The sequence below is a fragment of the Urtica dioica genome, chromosome 5 (assembly GCF_054948205.1).
Source record: "Urtica dioica subsp. dioica isolate 48M chromosome 5, U.dioica_male_clone48M_v1_H2, whole genome shotgun sequence".
Classification (NCBI taxonomy): Eukaryota; Viridiplantae; Streptophyta; class Magnoliopsida; order Rosales; family Urticaceae; genus Urtica; species Urtica dioica.
This window is the reverse complement of record NC_142760.1, coordinates 31,260,815-31,287,231: the sequence shown is the minus strand read 5'-3', so window position 1 is coordinate 31,287,231 and position 26,417 is coordinate 31,260,815. Positions and strand designations below refer to the sequence as shown.

Genomic DNA, 26,417 nt, shown 5'->3' with positions numbered 1-26,417 from the left:
AGTGTAACACTGCAGCTCACGAGGTGGCTAAGTTCCGGCGTGATGGCTTAACTGACGATGTTGAGTTGTCTTATTGCCCACAGTGGCTTTCTCATTGTATTGCTGCTGATATTTCTGCCTCTAGTTGAGGTTCTGTTCTGTTAGTGTGGTTTGAATAAAAAAAAATTTCTTTTTAGCTAAGCACAAGGAGAGAGAGAGAGAGAGAGAGAGAGAGAGAGAGAGAGAGAGAGAGAGAGAGAGAGTAAATAAAACGAAATTAAAAAAAAAAGTTTTATTGAGAGTATTTTTGTACTAAAAAATCTAAGGTAGTCATAGTTTTGGATTAAATTATACATATTAAATTTTAGTCATAAACCAGTTTGAATGTCATAGTTCAAGAATAATCCCAAAAAATATCACAGGCCACAAAACTCAAAAGGTCCAATTAGCCCTTCTGTGGTTGGTTCTAAAGCAAAACCCAAATTTCTGTCCATCGCGGCAAAATACGGATCTTGATCGACCCATTTGCCGTGCCTCCGAACCACGGCGATCAGTCTCCGGCCTCCAGTATTTGACTATCTCTCTCTCTCTCTCTCTCTCTCTCTCTCGAGCTGTCATCTCCGATTCGTCGGTAAGAAAATTCTCCAACGCTTTTAGTCCCATTGTAATCGTATACGAGTAGAAATACTTGGCTGTCTTTCCGATTTCTTAGAGTCTTCGAAGAAAGTCGTGCCTTTTTATTGTAATTTTTCGTTTACTCAGATCTAATCTTAGTTTCAATCTGGAATTAGTCGTCTTCACTTTATAAATATCTGCTATGGAGTGCTTAAGCCAGTCTCGACTTACCTCTTGCTATTGCTATGCGGACCAATTGTTTGATGAAACGCCTGACTGAATAATAATAATAATACTTAACCCGGTTGAATTCGAATATCGTTACCGATGTACCGGGACTCAAATTTTGCTGCGTTTTTGGGAGATACCCTTGATTTACCAGGATATCCAGTGAGGGTAATGGTAAACTGTACCCCAGTTCGTAGGGAAAGCTATGGTTTTGGTGCAAACCGTACCGGGACCCCTTCAATTTCCGGTTCCCCCGAGATTTTAAACCTTAACCGGACTCTTTATCTTCAGAACTATTGCTCAGCAACCATGGAGAACGAAATGGATGCAGTGAAGAAGGCACAACTTGTTGATGCTAGAGCTCGGAACATAAGCCACAATGTCAGGTGCACTGATTGTGGGAGTCAGTCCATCGAAGACTCGCAAGCGGATATTGCCATTCTTCTTAGAAAGGTTCTTTTTCTTTTATTTTATTATTATCATGAAATGCATTCCATCTCAGCCTTCACTTTATATCACAAGTTTCTAGGTTTAGACTCTTTTAATCTTCAATTAGGGGCTGCGATTGATGTAATTCATGCTACGAAATGACATTTAATATTATTTTTCATTGATAAAATTTATTTTTGTATAATCCTATGCGGCGAGAACACATTTGGATTCATTTGTCATTTGTATTGGAATTTTGACAGTTGATTCGGGACGAGATTCATGCTGGCAAGTCAGACAAAGAGATATTCAAAAAGCTCGAAGACGATTTTGGAGACACGGTTCTATACACACCGGCTTTTGATATGCAGACCGCAGCGATGTGGCTGACACCGGTATGTTGATCGTAAAACGCTGAAAATAAAAAAGTATATCCTTGTCATCTAAGAGTTGTTGGTCTAGCATCTCTAAGGCTGTGCATAGAACCCAGGCTTTTTTTTTTTTTTTTTTTTTTTTTTTTTTTTATGGAAACTAAAGGAAATGTGAGGGAATAAGAAATATCATCAATTGTGTTTGGAAGTCAAGGAAATTTACAGACGGGAATAGGGATTACGTGTTGCCCATGAGAAGAAAAAATTCCATCATATGCAAATTTGTTAGGATTCAGAAATCCCAATTTTTAATCATCCATTTTTCTTCGAAAATTTCCCTCGATTTTCCTCAACCCAAACGACGCTAAGAAAATACAATCGAGTCTCAAAAAAATTCCATCAGATTTTTCCGGGTAGAAATAGAAACATACTCTAAGGTAAGGGAGGCAAAGAAAAGTGGAAACCCCCTATTTTTCTTGTGTTGCTTGGATTGAGGGAAAATAGGGGAAAATATCAAAAGGGAGAAAATGTATAATTTGAGAAGGGATACAATTTTCTTCTTTTGAAAATTGGTGGAAAGTGAAATCCATTCAAATTTCTCTTTTCCCACTTCCTTCTATTTTCCCTCATATTTTCACTTTCTCTCGCATTTTCCAGGTTCCAAACGGAAGAAATAGCTAATGATTTAAATTCTCTGAAACGATGGGATCGATTGGGCGGGGGACCTAGAGTCCAAACTCTTGTAAATAATTAAATAAATAGGCGATTTCTTATAAAAATGAATCGTTGACGTGTTGGGGTTTTTTCGTGTGCGCAGGCTCTAGTTGTGGGTGCAGGGGCGGCAATGTGGGTTAATCAGAGGCACAAGCAAAGGAACAACGTAGCCTTAATGGCTTTCGACCTCATAAGGCGCGTTCCATTGACATCCGGCGAGGAAAATGCTATGATGGACCTTCTCGTACCGCCTCCTCGTCAAAGATCCGCTCTTTCCTCTTTTCTTACAAGGTTTCGGCGTTCAAGTTGATCGTGTAACGCAGAGAGGCCAAATAGAGGTAGATCTGTTCATGGCATACACATGCTTAGTTTTGGTATCCTTAAAAGATCTTGTCCGATGATGGCAATCCCTTTGTGGCTACTCTGCCCAAAATCGGGTTTGTGACCGTCGAGGCTCGTCCATCCCAAGGACTGGAATTACTTAAAATTATTTTATTCATGTGAAAAAATTTTCACAAAGTGAGAAAAAAAAAGATATAAATGTAAAAAATTATCTGATGTATGATATACTGTGTAGGAATTTAGCTCTCTTATCTCTGCCCCTCTCAAATGAAAAAAAAATGTAGAGGAAGGAGTTAACTCTGGTGATTTTTATCAGTTAATTATTGATTGACAACTGAAAAGATTGGATTATGAATATTATATATTTACAAGAGAGTTTAGCTTACTGTTCCCTCTCGCCAAAAACAAGTCATTTAGGATTATCTCCTCCCATTATCTCCGGAGGCTCAAACAAATCCAGTATAGTCCCTCTCCAGATTAAGATGAAATGAAAGTTTGTTCTATGGTGAAAGATTTTAAATGTCGTTTCATAGAAGGGACCAAAACTACGGTTGTTCGAAGCATTAACGAAATGAGATTCAGTGATCAGTAATTCAGCATCGGTGATGATAAGGAATGAACTAGAAGAAGGTGAGCCCAATGTACACCCGCCTCGAGTTTATTCGGGTCCTAGAGCAATGTAGCACCATTTTCTTGTACTGGCTTTAACGACAAGCATTCTATTCTACAATACCACCGGTATATGTTATATCTATACCACTGATTAGTTGTATAGAACATAGAAAGAACTACAAAGAACATCTCCAACGTGTACTCGGATTCGATTGCATTCTTAGGGTGCCACTTCGTATTGAATTATATAATCTAAAACGGTCAGTGTGCACATTGTTAATTCTTTCAATTATCAGTCCATCTTCTAAATTTTGAAATGAAAATCAAACCAATTTTGAGATTTACTGATGTTTTATGAACAAGTATGAAATGTTTTAATAAAAATTAAGTGGATTTGGTAACTTTTTTACAATTTTTAGTATATAACAACAGGTATTAGGTCATCTCCACCCGTACGCTATATGGTGGGAATAGCGTTTATTGATCCTCCACCCGTACGCTATATCTCAAGCCAAATATGGCGTGACACTATTCCCTACTCCAAAATATTTTTTTAGTCCCCATAAAGTTTATAATTTATATATTTGTATTGATTTATAAAATTATATTATATTTATCCTTAAATTATTCATTAAATTTATTTTCAAATACAACATTAACATTTGGAGTTTGGGAAAAACTAAAACGACATTAATATTAAAAGAGAAATAAAATAACATAACAACGACATCGAAATGTAAAAAAAAAATTAAAAAAAAAAACAAAATACAACAAAATAAAATTAAACATAAATTTACAATACATAAACTAATAGTCGGGAAGATTAGCGCCGGATCCTCCAAGACCGGTGAAATATTGTGAATATGAATCAGAATTGGAAAATGGTGTTTGAGATTGTTGTTGTTCGGCTCTCTTTTGTAAAACTTTGGCTTGTTCAGCTTCCCAAAATGCACGATCCTGAGGATTTGGTATTTTATTTAAATTCATTTTCATTATTTTATTTTCTTCTCTGATTGTTTTCAAATTATTAGCCTTATTTATACTTTCTAAGATGCGTTCCCTCATATCACCTGACTTCTTCATCTGCTCAAGAAGTAGTTTATTTCCTTCATCAACCTTGCTGATAGAGGAAGCTACTTTGTCATCCGTTTTCATTTTTAGTTTGACTTTTTTTCACTCCAATCGGTCGCTCAGAAGGAGATGGTTGTCTAACCGACTCAGGAACTTGTTGTTCGGACTCCGAAAAAGAACACGAACCTCGAGATGTTTGTCTCGCACTTGAGGCCCGCCCTACTGCGTATGGCCCCCACCGCCGCTGCTGCCGAATGCCTCACCACCTCCGCCGCCACCAAGTCCATACTAATACTCTCCGTCATGAAATTTTTAAAAATTCTTGATGATGTTCCACACATGATCAAACTTCCTACCTTTCTTGAATTTTTCATCATTTGCAAGCAACACTTTAGCTTCATCCAAAAGCAAGTCGATATAACCAATTACAATAATATAATATTAAAAAAAGGGATAAAAATAGCTAAAATACTCACAATATCTTCAGCTGAAGCACCGCTTGGGTGTCTATTCTCGATTTGCCGAATGTATGGATGCATTTTCCTTGTAGCTTTCTCAATTATTGGATTCGGGACTGAATTGATCGCTTTGAACGCATCTCTGAAGTTGGTTTTTTTGCATTGTTGTAGCTGTCTTCAACACGGCTCCAAAAACTATCAGATGATTGGTATATACCAATGATATGGTCTTGAGAAATCTCCATGTAAACTCGACAAAGAAGTCGGTCTTCTTCATGAGAGTATCTAGAAGCTCGACTTGTCATTTTCTTGTAATGTATCGTACTCAAGGCTCAGTAATTTTTTGGATGAAAACACAACTTATAGAAGATACTATTTATAGAATATTTTCTCACTCAAGGCTCTCACGCTTCCCGGGCTCTGACGTGATGTGACCAATCAATGCCACTACTCATCAAATCTCTCACGCTTCCTGAACCGGTTCTGACGTAATGTGACCACTCAATGCCACTACTCATCAAAGCTCTCACGCTTCCCGGGTTCTGACGTGATGTGACCACTCAATGCCATTACCCATCAAGAATCTCACGCTTCCCGGGTTCTGACGTGATGTGACCACTCAATGCCACTACTCATCAAAGTTCTCACGGTTCTCGGGTTCTGATGTGATGTAACCACTCAATGCCACTACTCATTAAAGCTCTTACACTTTTCGGATTCTGACGTGATGTGACCACTCAATGTCATTACCCATCAAGAATCTCACGCTTCCCGGGTTATGACGTGATGTGACCACTTAATGCCACTACTCATCAAAGCTCTCACGCTTCCCGGGTTCTGACGTGATGTGACCACTCAATGCCACTACTCATCAAAGCTCTCACGCTTCCCGGGTTCTAACGTGATGTGACCACTCAATGCCACTACTCATCAAAGCTCTCACGCTTCCCGGGTTTTGACGTGATGTGACCACTCAATGCCATCACCCATCAAGGAATCTCACGCTTCCCAAATCGGCATCTACACTCAACGCCCTATAAATAGTCTCAGTTCAAATGAATTTGAATTCACATTCTCTAACACACTTCATCTTTCATCATTCATCTCTCAAAATGAGTTTTAATTCATCTTCTTCTTCATCTTCTTCCTCTGATGATGATTTTCAACTTCAAATGGCTCAAATTGATGAGCATGAGGATGCTATATGTCATCAAATTATCCAAAATAATATCACGATCATGCAAATTCTCAACGAATATGCCGCCGACCAAACCATTGAGTGCAATGTAGGAGGCTCGATTCCAGGACATGTTTTCATCAATCGGGATCGAGAGAGTGCAGACCGACGACTTTTCAATGATTACTTCTCAGAATCTCCGCCCTACAACGAGGCCATGTTTCCCAGAATCTCAGAATCTTCGAAAATTTCCCTCGATTTTCCTCAACCCAAACGACGCAAAGAAAATACAATCGAGTCTCAAAAAAATTCCATCAGATTTTTTCCGGGTAGAAATAGAAACATACTCTAAGGTAAGGGAGGCAAAAGAAAAGTGGAACCCCTCCTATTTTTCTTGTGTTGCTTGGATTGAGGGAAAATAGGGGAAAATATAAAAAGGGAGTGAAAATGTATAATTTGAGAAGGGATTCCATTTTCTTCTTTTGAAAATTGGTGGAAAGTGAAATCCATCCTAATTTCTCTTTTCCCCCTTCCTTCTATTTTCCCTCGTATTTTCACTCTCTCGCATTTTCCGGGTTCCAAACGGAAGAAATAGCTAATGATTTAAATTCCCTGAAATGATGGGATCGATCGAGCAGGGGACCTAGAGACCAAACTCTTGTAAATAACTAAATAAATAAGTGATTTCTTATAAAAATGAATCGTTGACGTGTTGGGGTTTTTTGTGTGCACAGGCTCTAGTTGTGGGTGCAGGGGCAGCAATGTGGGTTAATCAGAGGCACAAGCAAAGGAACAACGTAGCCTTAATGGCTTTCGACCTCATAAGGCGCGTTCCATTGACATCCGGCGAGGAAAAAGCTATGATGGACCTTCTCATACCGCCTCCTCGTCAAAGATCCGCTCTTTCCTCTTTTCTTACAAGGTTTCGGCGTTCAAGTTGATCGTGTAACGCAGAGAGGCCAAATAGAGGTAGATCTGTTCATGGCATACACATGCTTAGTTTTGGTATCCTTAAAAGATCTTGTCCGATGATGGCAATCCATTTGTGGCTACTCTGCCCAAAATCGGGTTTGTGACCGTCGAGGCTCATCCGTCCCAAGGACTGGATTTACTTAAAATTATTTTATTCATGTGAAAAAAATTTCACAAGCGAGGAAAAAAAAGATATAAATATAAAAAATTATCTGATGTATGATATACTGTGTAGGAATTTAGCTCTCTTATATCTGCCTCTCTCAAATGAAAAGAAAAAATGTAGAGGAAGGAGTTAACTCTGGTGATTTTTATCAGTTAATTATAGATTGACAACTGAAAAGATTGGATTATGAATATTATATATTTACGAGAGAGTTTAGCTTAATGTTCCCTCTCGCCAAAAACAAGTCATTTAGGATTATCTCCCGAGGCTCAAACAAATCCGGTATAGTCCCTCTCTAAATTAAGATGAAATGGAAGTTTGTTCAATGGTAAAAGATTTTAAATGCCGTTTCATAGAAGGGACCAAAACTGCGGTTGTTCGAAGCATCAACGAAATGAGATTCAGTGATCAGTAATTCAGCATTGGTGATGATAAGGAATGAACTAGAAGAAGGTGAGCCCAATGTACATCCGCCTCGAGTTTATTCGGGTCCTAGAGCAATGTAGGACCATTTTCTTGTACTGGCTTTAACGACAAGCATTCTATTCTACAATACCACCGGTATATGTTATATCTATACCATTGATTAGTTGTATAGAACATAGAAAGAACTCCAAAGAACATCTCCAACGTGTACTCGGATTCGATTGCATTCTTAGGGTGCCACTTCGTATTGAATTATATAATCTAAAACGGTCAGTGTGCACATTGTTAATTCTTTCAATTATCAGTCCATCTTCTATACTTTGAAATGAAAATCAAACCGATTTTGAGATTTACTGATGTTTTATGAACAAGTATGAAATGTTTTCATAAAAATTAAGTGGATTTGGTAACTTTTTTACAATTTTTAGTATATAACAACAGGTATTAGCTAAAGAGTAAATTGAAACTAATTAATTTGTAAATAGTGAATATTGTCGTACTCGTCCATTCCAAGGTTTGAAATTTTCATCATCAAAATCGCTCTTTTTAATCTGCATCTATTTCATTCATTTTGGTCGCATAGATTGGTTCCGGTTTCTGATCTTAGTAAGATTCGCTAGAGTGATATGATAAACTTTTCAATTGACCTTATTATGACTACTCGTATTTTCGCTCCTTTTAGCCGTTGAAATTAAGACTCTCTTAGCATCAACTATGGCCAATCGTGACTTTAGTCAGCTATTTGTGAAGTTTGCTCTTTGCACATGCGTAGCTATGTAGCCTATGTTCAGTCTTATTTTTGTTTTTCAAAGTGTCATATTATTATTATTGTTCCTTTCTCCCAATGCTGATAAATGCTGCTTGATGGCCAGAAACTATGATTTGTGCTCTTTGATAATTGCAATGTTGTTCTACGGCAGCGACACCGATGGAGAGCTTCTTCTTCGTCGGAGCGAAGCCAGAGCGGTGTCAAAGCACCTCTCAACCCAGAAACGATAGTAGCAATTCAAGAAGACAAAAACGACCTTAAAATTATCTTGAGTCGTTTTTGTCACTCAGAGACTATGCCACGATGTATCAGAGGTTCTATTGTATTCTAGAATAAATGCTACACATTTATTCTTATATGAATACCCACCTAGTACAGCGTTGGAGGCAGCCCATTGGGCAACGGTTTTTTGGTACAAATCACAACTGTCACAACTGTGATATTGATGTTCAAATTCCCTCTTGTATTGCTTTCCAATTCTCCCGCCTATGTAATCAAGCCTGTGTATAAAAGGCAACGTTGAATAGTGTAATAAATGAGCTGAGAATATACCAGAAACAGAAATCTTTCCCTGTCGCTTTCTTCTCATGGTATCAGAGATTCCATCAGCTTCAACAAACAAAAATGGCTAACCCACAGCAAAATATGAACCCTGAAATTATCAACCAAGCTCCAGAAGAACCACAAAACCCTCAACCGATTATCCATCTTCTCCCTCAACCAATAGTGAACCCAGGTCACCAAGTCCTCACCATCAGACTCACCGATGCAAACTACCTCATTTGGCGTCAACAATTCCTCACAGCAGTTTGTGGCTATGGCCTCACAGAAATCCTCATACCCACTACCCCTGAACCACCAGCGACCATAAACAACTAGCCCAATCCAGCCTTTGACCAATGGGAGAGACAGAACCAGTTGCTTGCATCATGGCTCCTCGCCTCCATTAGTGAAGTTGTGCTGATCACGACTGTTGGCCTGAACAACTCACATCAGATCTGGTCTTCCCTCGAACACTCCTTTGCAGGACAATCGAAAGCAAAGATCCTGCAATACAAACTTCAAATCCAAACCATGAAGAAAGGGTCAATGTCAATGAGAGATTACCTTTCAAAGATGAAGGCTTGCATGGACGTGCTATTCTCAGCTGGCCACATACTCAGTGCAGAAGACCAGATCCTTCATGTTCTTGCTGGACTTGGCAGTGAATATGATCCGATCGTGATCTCAATGACCACCAGATCTGAGCCCTTTACTCTAAACGACATCGGTTCTCTGCTGCTCAGTTTTGAAGCTCGCCTCGATCGAAGCATGCAACCAACCAATGACTCCGTTCTCCCCAGTGAACTACACACAATACCCCGTTCACCGAAGATCCAACAGTCCACGACCCAACTACTCGCCACCACCCACCACCTACAATCCCTCACATAACAACACCTTCAACCGAGGTGGTCGTGGAGGTCGTGGAAGAGGCAGGAGCTCCTTCAACCGACTCCAATGCCAAATCTGTGGTAAACCAGGTCACTCGGTGGCGCACTGCTTCAACCGCTTCAACAACGTTGTCACCGGTTACGGCAACAACGAGAGCAACTCCTACTCCAGCAACAACAGTGGTGGAAACTGTTGTCAATGGTGCCCACAAGAAGAGTTGTAATCTTTATTTTGTACATTTGATGTAATAAAGTCTCATGAAGACTCTTGCTTGTAATTGCCTATTCATTCATTAATAAAGTTGAAACGTTCATTCATTCTTTCTTTGTTTAAAGCTTTATGATAAAACCTTAGTCTTTTAGTCCATAAACAAACTTAACAACTTACGAAGAGACAAATGTAGATATATTCGCAAACTTGCATGAACAAACTCTTCGTAGTTTGCTTAAAACGATATATTCGCAATCTTAGGGTCAAAGGACTATTGACCTCAGTATGATAATTAGAAGAATCTATGATGTCTGGTTATGAGGCATTGAGAGTTGGAGACTCTATAGTTCTTCTAGGTATCTTCCGAAGGTATTGAATTGACCAGTGCACTTCTAGAGACAAGATAAGAACAAACCATTTAACCTTTTATGTCTCGAAGTCACTATGTATGAATTGCATCATGCTTACCTTAATCCTGAAATGAGACATGTCATTTCACACCTTAGTATTCTCATTTGAGAAAGTCAGAGTTCGGCCTCACTATGTGATTCCGAACAGGGCCTATTGGTGAAGTACTAAGTTCTGAGTATGTCATGAGTAACTTTGTGAAGTTCTTATAGATATGGAATTCATGTACAAGATTGCTGAAATGCAATGTATGTCACCTCATGCTTTGTTCCTTGGAGTGTGAATAAATGAACTGGCCAGTGTCCAAATTGAGTCCTGACTCTTTTGGATGAAACAATGTGACTTGTTAGCTCCTCGTCAATACATTGTTTCTAACTTATTCACAAGCGACAAAGGAGTTGAGGAAATAACATCTAGAAGGGTAAAATGGTAATTTAGTAAATCCCGACTAGCTGATGACAGTCATGAAGGGTAAACATAGATAATATTCAGTGGATCCGCTCATCATAATTAGGTCGAATTCTTGAGTAGAAAATAAATTCATTTGAACCGAGAGATTTTCAGTGTCAGCTCTTTAGTGGAGTCAGTTGGCATTAAGCTAAACTTGGAAAAGGTTTGTGAACTTTTGAGTCCAAGTGTTTAGCTCAAGCTTTGTTCATTTGGGTCCATGAGGTCACTGTCACGAATCACTTCGATAGGAATAGTTAAACTGGAAGCTAAGTCAAAACGAGAACGAAAATAGTCAAAAGGGTATTTTTGTCTTTTGAGACAAATGATGAAATGAATGTCAATAAATTTTTTGACAAGTTCATTTGATGACTTAATGTCACTCGGCCATGACTTGATCATTGGGCCTCGTGAATTAATTTCATTTCATAAGAGTTTTATTGAAAATTCTTAATGGGCCTTTTTCATGTTCTCATGAATAAATGAAGAAGCTTCTAGAAGCTCCTTCTAGAGACATGTTGGGCGCCTACCCTATAGAGAAATATGAGAGTTTATTTTGTGCATAAATGTATTTAGATACTCGCCAAAAGAAAAAGAGGAAACAAATTTGCATAAGGATGCATAAGGAACTTCGGCCACATGAGATAAAAGGCAAGGCATGGAACAAAATAGGAAACAAATCCAAGGCTTAATGAAGCCTACCTTGGCCGAGTATGTCATAGAGGAAAAGAGGAAATTGGCTCATGAATATGTGATATTCTATAGAAGAGGAAACTACCTTATTGAAGGTAAGACCTCTCCTATAAATAGGAGCCTCATTCTTCTCATTTTTCATTCCACACAAGTTAGAGATTGAGAGACTCTCTCTCTAGACATTGTGGCCGAAACTCCTCTCTCTCTCTCTCTCTAGTTCATTTTCGATTATTCTTGTTTTGGCACCTAGGTCCTTACTCGACCTAGTGTTTAGCTCTGCGACTTCAAGACTTGTTCTTAAGTCGTAGTGTTTAAAAGTGCCCACTCACTAATTCCTTTATTTCGAGTGATTTAGTGATAGAAACTTTCGTTGTTGCTCGAGGTGCCGAGGAAAGAAAGAGAGACGTGCTGCGAGGGGAGACGAGCGTTGCAAACTTTCCAAAAGCTTCTTCAAAGTTCAAGCTTCAAGAAAGGTTAGTAAACTTCTTATACTCATAATAGTTTTTAATTACATGTACTTGCTCTTTTGTCTAGGTTAGTAAAAACTGTTTTTACTTGAAAAGAAATTTTTTAAAATTCCGCCGCTTCCCGAAGCGTTTAATCTTTTTCTTAAACCCTAGATCAATTCCAACAGAAACACCGGGAACAACCCCTCTGCACTCGCAGCGATATTCTCTCCTTCAGACCAGACCGTCGACGGCGTCTGATATCCCGACTCAGGTGCGACACACCACGTCACCAACGACCTGAACAACCTGAACATTGCCTTGGATTATCGTGGGAACAACAGAGTTGAAATGGGAAACGGTTCAAGTTTGTCTATCTCCAGTATTGGTAGTTCTTTTGTTTCCCAAGACTCATCAAACCAGAAAAAAATTTCTCTTCAAAGGCTTTTACACGTACCAGACATAACCAAAAATCTCATTAGCGTTTCTAAATCTGCCTTGGATAACTCAGTTTTCTTCGAATTCCATCCATCTTATTGTCTTGTGAAGGATCAAGCAACGCAGCAGATTCTTCTTCAAGGGACGGTTGAGCAAGGGTTGTATCGATTCAGTCTCAAACCAACAAGTCAGCCATCCACCTTCCTCACCAAGCCAGAGTCCATCCAATGTTTTTTTCATTCCCTAAAAACCATTGAACCCAATGAATATAGAGTCTTGACAACCTTCTTCAATACCCTAGTCATAGATCATTTTGTCTCATGTCCTTACACTCCAGAGCAAAACGAAGTTGCAGAGCGCAAACATAGACATATTGTCGAGACTGGCCTCACACTCCTCGCTCAAGCACACATGCCACAAAATTTTTGGGATGATGCCTTCTTTTCTGGAACCTATCTAATCAATCGACTACCCTCTAGTCATTCATTTCATAAGCCCATATGAAAAACTTCTTCACAGAGAGCCAAACTACAACATGCTAAAAATTTTCGGTTGTCAATGTTTTCCTAACCTAAGACCATACACAAAGCACAAACTCGAGTTTCGCTCTCAGCCTTGTACATTCATAGGGTACACACCACAACACAAAGGTTATAAGTGTCTTGCAAAGGACGGCAGAACCTACATCTCACGTGATGTCGTTTTTAATGAGGCAGTCTTTCCTTACAGCCTTGTCCTTGAAAAGTCCACACCCGTCGATACAACCCCGCCGGCAATCCCTTGTTGCTGCTCCAAACACCACAGGTAACCGTATCCAATGACCATTCTTTTGAATCTACATTACAACGCACACATTCACAAGATAACACTCCTAACCCTACTTATCACAGCCCACCATCTCACCACACATCTCACATCCCTCAACAACACTCTAATCCTTCTCATCTGTCTTCGGGTTCAAATGAGCACTACAATACTGAAACAGACACTTCTGCACATGTTTCTAACGATTTCAATTCTCATCCTATGATTACAAGAGGAAAGGCAGGGATCAGGAAGCCAAAGACCTACATCTCAATTATCACCGACTCGCACGACCTGGTTGAGAATGAGCCCAGGTGCCTTCAAGAAGCCCTTGAGACCCCCCATTAGCGCACAACAATGATTGAAGAACTGAAAGCTGGTCTTTGATTGCGCCACCTGCAAATCGAAATATCGTTGGGTGTAAATGGGTTTACAAAGTAAAGCGAAACTCAGACGGCAGTATAGCAAGATACAAAGCTCGCCTTGTGGCGAAAGGTTTACACCAAGTACCTGGATTCGACTGCACCGACACCTTCTCTCCGGTGGTGAAACCGCTCACCATCTTTGTGATCTTCACCATTGCCTTGTCTCGAGGTTGGCGCGTCAATCAGCTTGACATCAACAACGCCTTCCTCAACGGGGAGCTGACGGAAGACGTGTTCATGGATCAGCCACCGGGCTTCGAAGTCACAACCACTCAGCCTCGAGTATGCAAGCTCCACAAGGCGATTTATGGCTTGAAACAGGTGCCACGAGCCTGGTTCGAGAAGCTCTGATCAACCCTCATTCAGTTCAGGTTTGTCGAATCCCGTGCAGACACATCATTGTTCATGAAGCTCTCGAAAACCTCCACCGTCTATCTTCTCGTCTATGTTGACGACATTATCATCACTGGCAGCGACAACAAAGAGATTAAAAAACATAACTGCTGCACTTGACAAGATCTTTGCCCTTAAGGATCTAGGAGCTCTTACATTCTTCCTTGGGATCGAAGTTCACTACACTGACAATGGGGTCCTTTTATCTCAAAAGAGATACATCACTGATCTACTTGCTCGAACCAAGATGCTGGAAGCAAGCCCGACACCAACTCCAATGATCAACAACCTCCGCCTTTCCGCCCACAACGGAGATCCAGTCGATGATGCTACCCTACACAGGAGCATAGTTGGTGCCCTCCAATATGCGACCATAACCAGACCTGAACTTAGTTTCAGTGTTAACAAGGCAAATCAGTACATGCAGTGCCCTCTTCAACCTCATTGGAAAGCAGTAAAAAGAATACTAAGGTACCTGCGAGGAACGATGCACTACGGACTGTTCCTTCAACACTCACCATCATTAGAAATCACCGGTTTCTCATACTCGGATTGGGCAACTGATGTTGATGACCGAAGATCCACCAACGGCGTTTGTATCTACCTCGGAAAAAATCTTGTGACCTGGAGTTCAAAAAAGCAGCCGACGGTTTCTCGATCCTCGAAAGAGGCAGAGTACAGAAGTCTCGCAACAACCACCGCTGAAATCCTTTGGCTCCGCTCTCTTCTACAAGAGCTGCGAGTACCAATTTCTCAAACACCGATTGTCTGGTGCGACAACCTCAGCACAGTCTTACTCTCAGCCAATTCGATTCAAAACTCACGAACAAAACACATGGAACTTGACCTATTTTTTGTTCGTGAGAAGGTACGAGACAAGACCCTACAAGTTCGCCATCTTCCAGCTCAAGACCAAGTCGCCGACATCCTCACCAAGCCCCTATCACACTCGTTCTTCAACAATCTTCATTACCGCCTCGGAGTTCGACCATGGGAGGTGGGGCGTTCGAATTCAAAGTTGAATGTCAAAGCACCTCTCAACCCATAAACAACAGTAGCAATTCAAGAAGACAAAAACGACCTTAGAATTATCTTAAGTCGTTTTTGTCACTCACAGACTATGCCACGCTGTACCAGAGGTTCTATTGTATTCTAGAATAAATGCCACACATTTATTCTTATCTGAATACCCACCTAGTATAGCGTTGTAGGCAGCCCATTGGGCAACGGTTTTTTGGTACAAATCACAATTGTCACAGCTGTGATATTGATGTTCAAATTCCCTCCTGTATTGCTTTCCAATTCTCTCGCCTATGTAATCAAGCATGTGTATAAAAGGCAACGTTGAACAGTGTAATAAATGAGCTGAGAATATACCAGAAATAGAAATCTTTCCCTGTCGCTTTCTTCTCAAGCGGTAACAGACAAAGTCGCGCTTGTAGACGTCGAGCTGAAGGCTGATACAGGTTCCTGGTAAGATCTTCTTGGGGCTCTGGCTTGTTCGGAGCCGCGAGCGAGATTGAGAGACAAAGAAGAAGAAGAAGAAGAAATACCCGAGGGGGCCACCAGGAATGGAGCGATCGGCGGAGTGGGCGACGAAGCTTCAGGGAGGGTGTCATGGCCTTGGAGATCAAATGATGAGGATGTGGAAGTGAATAAATATGAATTCGGAGAAAAGAGCATTTTGGGAAATATGATTAATATCGGCTATTTATCTAAATAAGTTGATAGTTTAGCTACTATTTAAAAATGGTATTTTAGCTATATAACCATTTGACTTATAGTGTTTTGTATAATAGTAAACTTTTTGTTGATTTTCTGTAAATAATCACCCCAATTTATTTACGGCACTCAAAAAGACAAAAAAAGACCAAAAATAGGCAGTAATTTTTTTTGGGTATTTTTGTCTTTTTAGTGTCGAAAATAAGTTGAGGCGGTTATTTACAAAAAATTTACAAAAGATTGGATATCTAGCAATTCTCAGTTTTTGGTGACTTATTTGACTAATTTTTTTATTAGGGAAATGGTGGCAATAATACTCTATGTTAGGTCAAAATACTACTTATATACTCAAAGTTTTTTTCTTTGGCAAAAATACCACATGTTACATTATAGTGGATCTGTTACTACTCGGACCGTTAAGTTCAAACAGAAATTTTAACGGCAAAGTATTAACGTGTAACTAAATTTGAAACTTTGAGTATTTTTGCCCAAGAAAAAAAAAAGAATGAATATATAAATAGTGTTTTCTCTAAACTTTAAGTATTTTTGCCACTATTTCTCCTTTTTTATTTAAAAAATAACCCGCTGCTTATTAACAAATCTCTTATTTTAAACCAAGGATTAAAATTCCGGGGGAACCGGACGGGAACCGGTCCGGTTCCCCCTTTTTTGAGCTACCCGGCACCGGAACCACCAAAACCGGTGTTTTCCGGTGGTTCCGGGGGAACCGGACCGGGATCCGGGTAGGAACCCGGTTCCCATTTCCCGGTCCGGTTCAGTTAAAAAAAAAACCCGGGTATAAATACCCGGTTTCCTCTTCAAAAAACACAATTCACGTCGGTTTGAGGAGCTTCCATTTCCGCCGCGACCTAGACGTTTTTTTCCCAGATCCTGCCAAACCGCCACCTTCCCGACGCAGCCACAGCCATTTTCTCCCAGATCCTGCCGGTTCCCGGATTTCCCGGTGAGCTTCCCGGATTGAAGAAGATGAACGACGGGAAGGAGAAGAAGAAAAGGAACTTACCCACAACTCCGGCATCTCTCACGGTCGTCGGTCTCTCACTCACTCTCTCGGACTCTCTCGCTCTTTCTCTCTCTCGTAAAATCGCTCAAAATGAGCTCTGTTTCTTTTTTTCTTTTTTTTCCTTCTTCCTGCGTGTTTTGGGTTGTCTCAATGTGTTCCCATTTTGTTCCCACGTTGATAAGGTTAAATGAACTTATCTCCTTTATTTCTCATGTTGACAAGTCAAATGAATACTCTAGAAAGCTTAAAATATGACTAATTCCTACTTCATCCTTACTTTACTTTGCTTTTCTAGTATTCTACCACAACAACTTTTCTTTGTTTCAATTTGGTCCATTTTTCCTCAATGCTCACCACTTCGTCCATAATTAAATGGAAACGATTTAGAAAATAAACCGAGATCATTTCTCGTTGATTCTAATTTATTTTGAATATATTTAAGGTGTTTCGAAAATTATTCTCACTCTCGAGACTCTTCTTAGTACTCGAGGACTCACCGAAAATATTATTCGGGAAATTAAAATCATTCGAGTCTAACTCGAAATTCTCAACTCATTCTGAAATCTTTAATTGACCTTAAATATTTATTTTCTAAATCTAGGACCATTTCACGCTCTAGTGAAATTATAATTTGCAACAATACTCAATTCGTATTGTGTTGAAACATTCTACACTATTTTTAATTTTATGAATTTTATCCTACGTACTTTGTATGTTTTTTTGTATATTTCTTTTCTGAATTCCCCTCGGTAAATACGGTATTTGATGGTATTCCTCTACGGTAACGGTAAGTTCAACGGTACCGGTTTCCTATTTTTTTCTCGCTTCCTCCGGTATTCTTTTACGGTACGGATGGTTACCAGTAAATTTGAAGGCTCAGAACGGTAACGGTAATGGTAACGGTGTTTTAAACCTCTCTCTCTCTCTCTCTCTCTCTCTCTCTCTCTCTCTCTCTCTGTCTTTTTGATGAGTTAAAACTCAACACCTCCTTCTCCACCGAATCCTTTTCAAATTCTGGAGACTAGAACACTCCATCGGAGTCACACCGGAGAGTCCATTTCCCACCACCTTCAGCCTCAACTATAAATTATATAGGAATCGGTAACCATAGAAATTTCGAATCCACAATAATCCGCAGCCGCCAAGTCGTTAGCTTTTGATCACTGAATCTCATCTGGACTCAACCGCCCAACACTTCCTCGTCGGCTCAACCCGAACGACCAATTACACTTCTCGAGCAGCTAGAGGAACGCTGAGGCAAGTCGAAGGTTTTTTTCCGAAGAAGTTTGTGCATAATTTAGTGAGATCATACAACCCTCATAGTACAGGGGTTATTTTAGTAAAATGATTATCTCAATATCCAGTATTTGTATGCATTGGAACCTTAGGTTTGACATCAAATATCCAGGCAATGGACTTTACCCAATTCAAGAAGGACATAGACGAGCTTATAGCTGATTTCGCCAAGGTAAAACTAAATTTGATTATTGTTATTATTATTATTTTTGTGTGTGAATGGTCTCTGAAAGTATTCGGTTAGCTGTGTGATGATAGTGAATCGGTGTGTGTCAATGGCAGATTGAGTCAACAAGTTTTCGGGACATGAAAAGTATATGGCTTTTGAAGAAGTTCTCTTACATATTTGAGGCTTTCCCTTCAACAAACTTGGCCTTCTTTGTCCAGTCATTGTATTCCCATGCCATTGGTATGTTCCAAATTTTATTCGTTCACTCTTTTTTCATTTACAACACTAAGAATTGGGTAAAATTTCATGCCTAAATAAATTGTCACTGTTACTGCTATATTTGCAGTACCAATTAAAACCAGCAATTTTTCAGCTTTTTTGTTCTGATGTTATGTGCATTTTGACCTGTCTCCGGATAAATCCGTTATGACATTTTACTTTTCGAAAAAAACCATGTTTTTTTTTTTTTTAAATATGGTCTCAGACCGAGCTGTGTTTAAGTAGTAAGTTTTATGTAAAGGCATAAATGAACGCAGCGCATATGAACGCTACTAAGGCTTCTCTATCGGTCAGATTGGGTGGGCTTTACTGTCTGTATTGCCTTCACGAGACCCAACCATTCAAACCACCTTTCAAGATTTACTTATCGATCGGTATGTTGGCATTATGTTTTTCTCACACTTGAAACTCTACTATGTCTTTCTTTCCCATTTCTGGTTTGCTTGTATGATTTTTTATTTTATTAAATTATATTTGCTTCGAGTCTTTTTGACAGAAGAGGTCAAAAAGCTTAGAGAGCTTGTTGTGGCCGCGAAAGAGAACGGTTCGAAAACCGTGCCTTCTCTCGTGAAGAAAATGCTTGAAAAGAATGTCTTCCTTTTCGGGTCCCTTGACTTCACCGAAGGAGCCGTTGAAGATACCGTTAACCAGCTCACCGATCTACAGAATGCTCGTGTCCAAGTTGCATATGAGCAGTACGTCTCTCTCTCTCTCTCTCTCTCTCTCTCTCTCATCTGTATACACTAAGTATTAAAAAAAAGACCCCCAAAAATTTATTTTGCTTTTACATTTGATGTAAAATCTTGTATCTGAGTGTGTATTGTGTTCATCTTTTCGTTTACAGGTTGTTTTCGAACACTAGGATTCAAGACTTTGTCCACTTGGACATGGTAATCAGATTCATAACTTGTAATAATCATGAGTTTCAATCATTATATATTTGTTCATCTTCATTGTTTCTTTAGCATGTCAAATATGTATTTTTCTTTGTTGCTGACGGATTTTTTTTAACCAGGGTACGGAAATTGAAGCGGACGCGATTAAGAAAATATCATTAGACTACGAAGAAGCTAAAAAGCTTGCAATTAGCGGTACACCTCAGCCACACTCACGCCATACAGTTTAAGCCTTTGGTTGTTTTTTTTTTTTTTTGTTTCCTTCTGATTTCTTACTATTGGCACTGTCTTTGCTCAAAAAGAGGCGAGCGAGGTCGTGAACGTCGAGAACATAGAGCACATCACGGAAGACGACAACCACATGAGAGACGCGGTGGAGAAGATCGCGGACGAATGGGAAGACCACAGAGACCGTTTCTGTCAACAAACTGGAATCAAACGGCCAGAACGTCACGAAGAACCCGAGCCACAGCTCTTGCTTCAAAACGTCGAGAACTTCGATCAAGAGCTCGAACAACTTCTCTCTGATACGTGATTCTGTATAGAAACCTTACTTTTTTTAATTTATTTTAGGTAATGTTTCGGTACAATGAATAGGATTGGAACAAAAATATATCGGGAAATCTCGTATTTGTGCCCAGGATCTTCATTCATAAGTCAACCTTAACATCATGAAGTTGACCCTCTTTGGGCAAATCCCCGAGATCGAATGTGACCATCCCAGAACAAAGATCGTAGTCGAAATCGACCGATCGAGAGTCGACAACACACCTCCTCGGCTCGACCGAAGAATAAGCTCCGAACACGCCGCAGCCTTTGACCTCCATGCGAACCGCCGAGCCCTCGTAGCTCAGGCCGTCGATGGCTCCGCCGGAGTTGTACATTCCGACGAGCCCCAGGGGAGCGAACCGGATTCCGGGGGCCACGGCGTGGACTGGCGAGACGGTGAACGTCTCGTGCTCGAGGACGCCGAGGGACAAAGACAAAGTGTCGTCTCGCCGGAGCACCGAGAGCTCGCCGGAGTTGAAGCGGTGGATGGCGCAGTCGCCGTCCCAGCCGGGCCCCACGGCCGCCTCGGAGATGAGGTGGACGGCACGACCGCTGACGTGGCCGGCGATGGCTTCCTCGACCGACGGCGCGTGAAAGGCGTTCTTCTTCTCGGAGGCGCTCCACGCGGCGCCCTGGCAATTGTAGACTCCCAAAACCCCCGTGTGCTTGTTCATGTTCCATATCTTCAACAAACTATAAAAAAAACACAACAAAACCAACATACTAGCATATGAGAGATTTCTAGGGCATTGATGTTTGATTGGGTTTATCTTTTTTTTTTTTTTTTTGAATACCTGACTCCGTCTCTGGTGGGGTCGGAGAACAAGCAATCCTGAGTTGGTCGGCCGGGGAGGCGTGGCCGGAGAACGGTCCCGTCGGGCAAAACGAGCTTCTTCAGAAGCTTGAAGTCGTGCTTCCCAGGCGCGTCACTACAACGGCAAGTACACACGATCAAAAGTCTAATAATAGTAGGAGCTATGTAGTATCGACTTTATACGCGTATAGATACATACCTGACGTAGATTGGGCCGCCGCTAATGGCTCGAGCGGAAGCGTGATAATCGGCGGCGGGGTGGAGAGAGTGAAACATGTCCCAATCCGGCTGCATAAACTCCCCAAGAAACAAGCTGTTATAAGCCACCGACGCTACATGGATAGTGTGAGACATCTCGTCCCGAGGGTAAAAATCGTCCGACGCCCTCACTATCGCCGTCTGCTTAGAACTTCCTCCCCACAACAACAAAAAAAACCTCAAATCATTAAGATCCAAATATAACAAAAAATTTAAACGTCTCGTACATTCTCTCTACTATTTTCGTTTTCCTTCAAATTTTCACGCTCCTACATTTACCGGGTTCCAAACAAACTCTTACCTAGCACAATGCCAATATATTTTAAAAAAATTAGGTAAATAGCCAATTAAAACGTTAGAAATTGATATATAGTCAATATTTCGTAAATTGTAGATAAATAGCCATAAAGATGACGTGACCTAATAAATGGAAATGACTATGTATCTAAGATTTACGTCTTTAAATATATGAAAATGAGTATTTACTTACAATGTCAAACTATAAATGTGGCTATTTACCTATTGAACTCATATATTTTTTAAGGGATTTTTTTTTTATTTCCTCACCAATAAAGCGCGTCGGTGTTGTGGCTCATACACGCGATACACCCGTTATCCGTAAAATTCTTTGCCACGGAGGCGTCGAGCGCTTGGTGGTAGCGTCTCGTGAGCTCGACTCTGCCGCCGAGCCCTGACCCGAGTGTCTCGAGAATGCACTGCACGTCGACCTTGACCCCGTCCACTCCGGCTCGTGCCAGGTATGAGTGGAGCTCCTCGTAGAATTCGTGGACCCGCTTCGGGTCCACTAATCCTAGCCCCTCCTCGGCTGCCATCTTATCGGTATTCCAAGTGGGCTCGTTGGAAATCACTCCCTCAGACACTGATACCCGCCTCGTCTCTGCCCCGAAACCATTGACCCCGGGTCTAACACCGCCCCAGTAGCCAATGATCGCGTGCCACACGTACACGTACTTCACACCGAGCTTCTTTTTCGCCACCTCGACCAAGCTCTCTATCCCCGCGCCTCCTAAATAAGTGCGTTTTAAACCGTAAATGTATTGCGGGAAGTGACTACTACATTTATTTCCACACCGAGGTTTACACTCTTTATAACTATTTTTCAAATTTAATTTGGAATCGAACCGCTAAATTACATACGACGTGAGTATATGCAAGTAAGGAGAGTTTTCTCATGTACCTGTTTTTTATGCTCATTCCAAGTATGTGAGTATAGTTTAGAAAAGCCTTTATTTAAATTGAAACAATATATACTCCTTATTCTAAATAAATGAAACAAATAGTTAAGAAAAATGAAATTAGTTACCAAAAAAAAAAAAAATTGTGAACATTATGTCTACAAAATAAAAGTTGTTCATCATTTGCCAAATAAGTTTTGAAAAGCCGGTATGCTAGATGATTTCTTAATCAAAATGAAACTCAAAATTAACCGGTAAACCATAATTTCCATTTTAAATTTAACCGAAAAGTTAATTCGGGTCATTTTAATCGAGTAAAACAAGGTTAAAAAAATTATTTGTAAGAAAACTTTTCAATCAAGGTTAATAATCTAAGTCTCACCTTTAGCGGGTTCTCGAAACTTGGAATTTTCTTGTATCCCAGTGAGCCGGTCTATCCCGGCGTCGGCCTCGTGATCCGGAGCGACCGATTGCCAACCGTCGTCGATGATGACGAAGCGGGCGGGGGACCCGCCCTCGGCCAGCGACCTGAGCCCGGCCTCGACCCCTTCCCGAGTCACGTCTTGGTAAAAAGCGTCCCACGTGCACCACCCGAACACGTCCGCGATCCCCGGGACCCGCTTCTCCTCCCGCCGCCGGAACGTCCCGAGGCGACGCTGCACCGCCGCCACCGCTTCCGAGACCGCCTCGAAAGGGTCGGGCCCAAAGTGGACGTACACGGCCCGCTCGAAGGATGATGCCTTCAACACCGGGAAAATTAAGATATTTTAAGTGTAATATTTTAAGAATAGGTGATATTATATTTTATATATATATAAAATAGAAAAATCCCCTCTATTTAGAAAAACACTATTCAATGAACAATAATTGTTTTTTTTAAATCTTTTTTTTTTGTAAGTAAAAACAAGATATTAGAACCCTAAACATTAAGTAGTGTTCATTCATACTCATTTTTTTTATCAGAAATATAAAAATGTATCAAAAAATCTTTAAATACATTTTTTTTCAAATATAAATATTTATGAACTAGTCTATATATTTATTCATACAGACTAAAATATATTAATTATTCCGTAGCAACTCGCATGACATATTACTTGTTTTAAATAAAGTCCAAAACTATAAATAAGTGTAAAACATGTAATTTTTGCAATAAATTACAAAAAAAAAAATTGTCTTTTTTAAACGGTAAATTCTTGTTTTTTTTATTTTGAAATTAAATTATAAATAATAAATAAAATTAAATAATTAAAAAAAAAAAACTATTTTGTAAACGTAAAAAAAAATACCGGTTTACTATTTAAAAAAAAAAAACTATTTTATAATAAAAGCATGAACATGCTATTTTTGCGATAAATAAATTACAAAAAAAAAGCTACCAAAAACAATTTATACCTTAATGGCCGAGTCTCCGCTCTCGATGCAAATCTCGAGCCCGTCATCATCGGCGTTTCCCTGAAGGGAGGCTCGGAAGGAACCTTCTAGAAGCGGGAGGAACACGGCGTTGACTCCCTCTCCGGCGTTGACCAAGAGGAACTGGGTCTCGAGAGGGATTTCGCTCCCGTTCTGGCCCGTCTTCTGGGCCATCCACCAGAGCTTGAACCGGAAGCACGCCACGAACCGGACCGATCGGAGGGTTCCGAGTCTGATGACGTGGCGGCAATTTTCCTCGTCGAGATTCGCGCCGAGGAAGAGCCCATCGGCTTTGCCGGAATCTAAACCGGATGTGGAGATTACTTCGTTCGGTACTCCGGTCAGGATGGTCCGGTTCTTTACGGTCAGCTTTCCGTTAGCGAGTTTTACCGAGGGCTTTATCGTCATTTCGGCCTCTCCTTCTTCGTTGTATGGGTTTTCTGTTAGCTCTGTTTCCTAAGCATTAACAAAACAAAGAAATTAAAAAATATATATATTAATCTGAAGAAATTAGTATTTCTAAACCATCTAACCTTGAAAGCCAACGCTTGAATTGATCGGTTCGTAGAAAATCTGCGAGTTCCGAAACATGAACGAGAAAATACAAACAAAGATCAGTTACATATGTATTTGTTCCTTCAATTTTTTTTTAATAACAAATCCGTAAGAAGAAGAAGAAGAAGAAAGGAAATGGGAGTACCAGAATTGTATATTTTATTGTTCCTTTGCGAATATCTGAAGAGAGTGTTGCGATTATTGTAGCTCAGAGCTCGAGCGATTTGGAATTCGAATGAGCGAGTGCTAGTACAAACAGGTCTCGTATTTATACCGCGTAGAAGAGAACTGTAGCACGAAATTAACGCCATTTTTGTGCTGTTTAATAAAAAAATATATATCAGACTGAAACAAATAATGGCTTTATGTTTCACTCTCGTTGAAGAAGAAGAGGAAGACGACGAAAAAAGCCGGCGTTCTGAGTCATCAGATCTTATCCAACTGCGTACGAGAAACCGGATGTTGATTGGCCGTTAGATTTAAATACCTAGTCAGATCCACGTATAACCAATAAACGACATCGTTTTGTTTGGGAAAGCGTTACATTATGATTATTTTACTAACACAATGGAGAAATGTAATTTAAAATTAGATTCGTTAAAATAACAAATCATTAACGGTTTCTGAATGGTCGTGTCTTGTGTGTAACCATGTGGTTCTGACGTGTTTCCGCGTACTCAAGCTGTTGAAGTTGATCTGATTGTTTGACACTTTCAATGATGAAGAAGAAATTTATAATAGCAAACGAACCAATAGGATAAATCCAAGCGGATCCACTTGCGTCTTAGGCTGACGTTTCTTGTTCCAACTGAATTCCATTTTTCGATAATAATAAATAAAATAAAATAAAATAAAAAAACTGAATTCCATTTACATGTAGACGTGTTAATGCATCATACCATAACACCGGATATATTGCTTTTGTTATATGTATATATAAAATTTAAATACCGGATATATTAGTTTTTCATTTATTTTATTTTAAACACATATCAGTTGACAATAAACTTAGCCACGTGAAATAGTAGATATGCAATCTTTTGGTCCGGTCTCATAATTTACAGAAAATGAGACTCAGTTTCAGAAATCCTGAAATCATTTCTCTCGGGATCGAGAATTTTAGGTACCATATTCTCATATTTTTGTCTTATTTAAATTTATTATTAATTACTTCAATTTTAAAGTAACTTACAGAAATAAATATAGAGAAATTGCCCTATCTGCCACTCTTTTGATAATTTTTTCCCACATTCCACTAAAACCTTAATTTGATCCAAAATGCCACCATGACAAAAGTAAAAAGTCAAGTTTGCCCTTCACTATCTATTTTCTTTACAAATTGGCAGACATCTTTACTCACCCATTTTCTCCCGAAATGAAGACCGATTAATAGGTGAGTCTCAGTCAATCTCTCTCCTTCGTCAATCTCTTCTCTCTTTCTCGTCCAGTACATCTAGGTCTCAGTCTATCTCTCTTCCAGTCCATCTCTCTGTCTTTCGTCCAGATCTTCTCTCTCTCTCTCCCTCATCTCGTCCAAGCTCTCTCGTCCAGATCTCATCTCTCTCTCCCTCACTCTCCCGCATCTCGTCCAAGCTGAGAAAACTCGTGACCACGGCTCAAAAAATTTGTCGGAGGAGCTCAGTTATTGTTGGAGGAGCATTCCGACCAAAAAAAAAAAAAGAAGTTGCAATCCACGAAATAAAACCCTAGGTTCGTTTTTTTTTTCATTTTCTGGGTATAAAAAAGTTTTTCGTCTTGAAATAATGAAGATGACGAAATAAAACCCTAGGTTCGTTCGTTTTTGTTGTTTAAAAGCATGGGTTTGTTATGGGTATGTTATGTGATTTTTGAAGATGACGTTCTTATTTGTTGATATATATGTCAACAATGTTGACATCTATGTGAAGGGATTGTTGACATCTAAAGTCAACGTTGTTGACATTTGAATGCTTTTTTTGTGGCCTGAAGTTTTCTAGTTATTCATTTGCTTGCATTACATGATGGTGAGTTTTTGTTCTACAACTAATGAACGTTGTTGACTCTAATATTGTAAAAAATATGCAGAAATGTCAGAAAAACACTCCATTGAATCTCCGGTGACAAACTATGACGACTTCGAGCCCCGAAAGAGAAAATGTTCTAAAAATGAGGTACATTTTGATGCCAAGCAAAGCTGATTTTTTGTTATTATTTTTTTATGATTGTAGACATTCATACCT

The 26,417-nt window shown here is 39.9% G+C and overlaps 3 protein-coding genes and 1 non-coding gene across 10 annotated transcripts; 3 read left to right on the top strand and 1 right to left on the bottom strand.

The window, feature by feature from the left end:
- The first annotated feature begins 431 nt into the window (after nucleotides 1-431).
- Nucleotides 432-2,854, top strand: CCMH (cytochrome c biogenesis protein family). The gene is made up of 4 exons (XM_089615386.1): nucleotides 432-610; nucleotides 1,114-1,275; nucleotides 1,515-1,646; nucleotides 2,440-2,854. Exons 2-4 carry the CDS (start codon nucleotides 1,132-1,134, stop codon nucleotides 2,644-2,646), a joined length of 483 nt encoding a protein of 160 aa, XP_089471512.1. The 5' UTR covers nucleotides 432-610; nucleotides 1,114-1,131; the 3' UTR covers nucleotides 2,647-2,854.
- Nucleotides 2,855-9,484: 6,630 nt separating this feature from the next.
- Nucleotides 9,485-9,623, top strand: LOC149397887 (small nucleolar RNA Z247). Its single transcript, XR_016299316.1, has one exon. It is a non-coding gene; the product is annotated as a small nucleolar RNA Z247 (small nucleolar RNA).
- Nucleotides 9,624-17,722: 8,099 nt separating this feature from the next.
- On the top strand, nucleotides 17,723-19,948 carry LOC149397886 (Small nuclear RNA activating complex (SNAPc), subunit SNAP43 protein). Of its 5 annotated transcripts, none has more exons than XM_089614749.1 (8): nucleotides 17,723-18,025; nucleotides 18,157-18,241; nucleotides 18,352-18,478; nucleotides 18,775-18,891; nucleotides 19,017-19,212; nucleotides 19,362-19,407; nucleotides 19,533-19,608; nucleotides 19,716-19,948. In XM_089614749.1, the coding sequence occupies exons 2-8, from the start codon at nucleotides 18,185-18,187 to the stop codon at nucleotides 19,946-19,948; spliced, it is 852 nt and encodes a 283-aa protein (XP_089470875.1). In that variant the 5' UTR covers nucleotides 17,723-18,025; nucleotides 18,157-18,184. The 5 variants fall into 5 exon arrangements, with proteins under 5 accessions (XP_089470875.1, XP_089470871.1, XP_089470874.1 ...); XM_089614745.1 differs by having other exon boundaries at nucleotides 19,014-19,212; XM_089614748.1 differs by having other exon boundaries at nucleotides 17,723-18,030; nucleotides 18,182-18,241; nucleotides 19,014-19,212.
- An 8-nt stretch (nucleotides 19,949-19,956) lies between these two features.
- On the bottom strand, nucleotides 19,957-24,548 carry DIN10 (Raffinose synthase family protein). 3 transcript variants are annotated; one of them, XM_089614743.1, is made up of 8 exons: nucleotides 24,344-24,548; nucleotides 24,177-24,216; nucleotides 23,626-24,099; nucleotides 22,613-22,970; nucleotides 21,602-22,061; nucleotides 20,976-21,185; nucleotides 20,757-20,891; nucleotides 19,957-20,655 (listed from the first exon to the last, which is right to left on the bottom strand). In XM_089614743.1, exons 3-8 carry the CDS (start codon nucleotides 24,049-24,051, stop codon nucleotides 20,064-20,066), a joined length of 2,181 nt encoding a protein of 726 aa, XP_089470869.1. In that variant the 5' UTR covers nucleotides 24,052-24,099; nucleotides 24,177-24,216; nucleotides 24,344-24,548; the 3' UTR covers nucleotides 19,957-20,063. The 3 variants fall into 3 exon arrangements, with proteins under 3 accessions (XP_089470869.1, XP_089470870.1, XP_089470868.1); XM_089614744.1 differs by having other exon boundaries at nucleotides 23,626-24,092; XM_089614742.1 differs by having other exon boundaries at nucleotides 24,177-24,232; nucleotides 24,344-24,538.
- Between the last annotated feature and the right edge of the window lie 1,869 nt (nucleotides 24,549-26,417).

Coding starts and splice junctions, on each gene's coding strand:
- CCMH (XM_089615386.1), top strand. CDS start 1,132: ATGGAGAACGAAATGGATGCAGTGAAGAAGGCACAACTTGTTGATGCT. Junction 1,276..1,514: donor TTGCCATTCTTCTTAGAAAG/GTTCTTTTTCTT, acceptor GAATTTTGACAG/TTGATTCGGGACGAGATTCA. Junction 1,647..2,439: donor CAGCGATGTGGCTGACACCG/GTATGTTGATCG, acceptor TCGTGTGCGCAG/GCTCTAGTTGTGGGTGCAGG.
- LOC149397886 (XM_089614745.1), top strand. CDS start 18,185: ATGGACTTTACCCAATTCAAGAAGGACATAGACGAGCTTATAGCTGAT. Junction 18,479..18,774: donor ATTGTATTCCCATGCCATTG/GTATGTTCCAAA, acceptor AAATGAACGCAG/CGCATATGAACGCTACTAAG. Junction 19,609..19,715: donor TAAAAAGCTTGCAATTAGCG/GTACACCTCAGC, acceptor TTGCTCAAAAAG/AGGCGAGCGAGGTCGTGAAC.
- DIN10 (XM_089614742.1), bottom strand. CDS start 24,509: ATGGCGTTAATTTCGTGCTACAGTTCTCTTCTACGCGGTATAAATACG. Junction 22,062..22,612: donor GTTTCGAGAACCCGCTAAAG/GTGAGACTTAGA, acceptor GCACTTATTTAG/GAGGCGCGGGGATAGAGAGC. Junction 20,656..20,756: donor CCCACCAGAGACGGAGTCAG/GTATTCAAAAAA, acceptor TTTTTTTTATAG/TTTGTTGAAGATATGGAACA.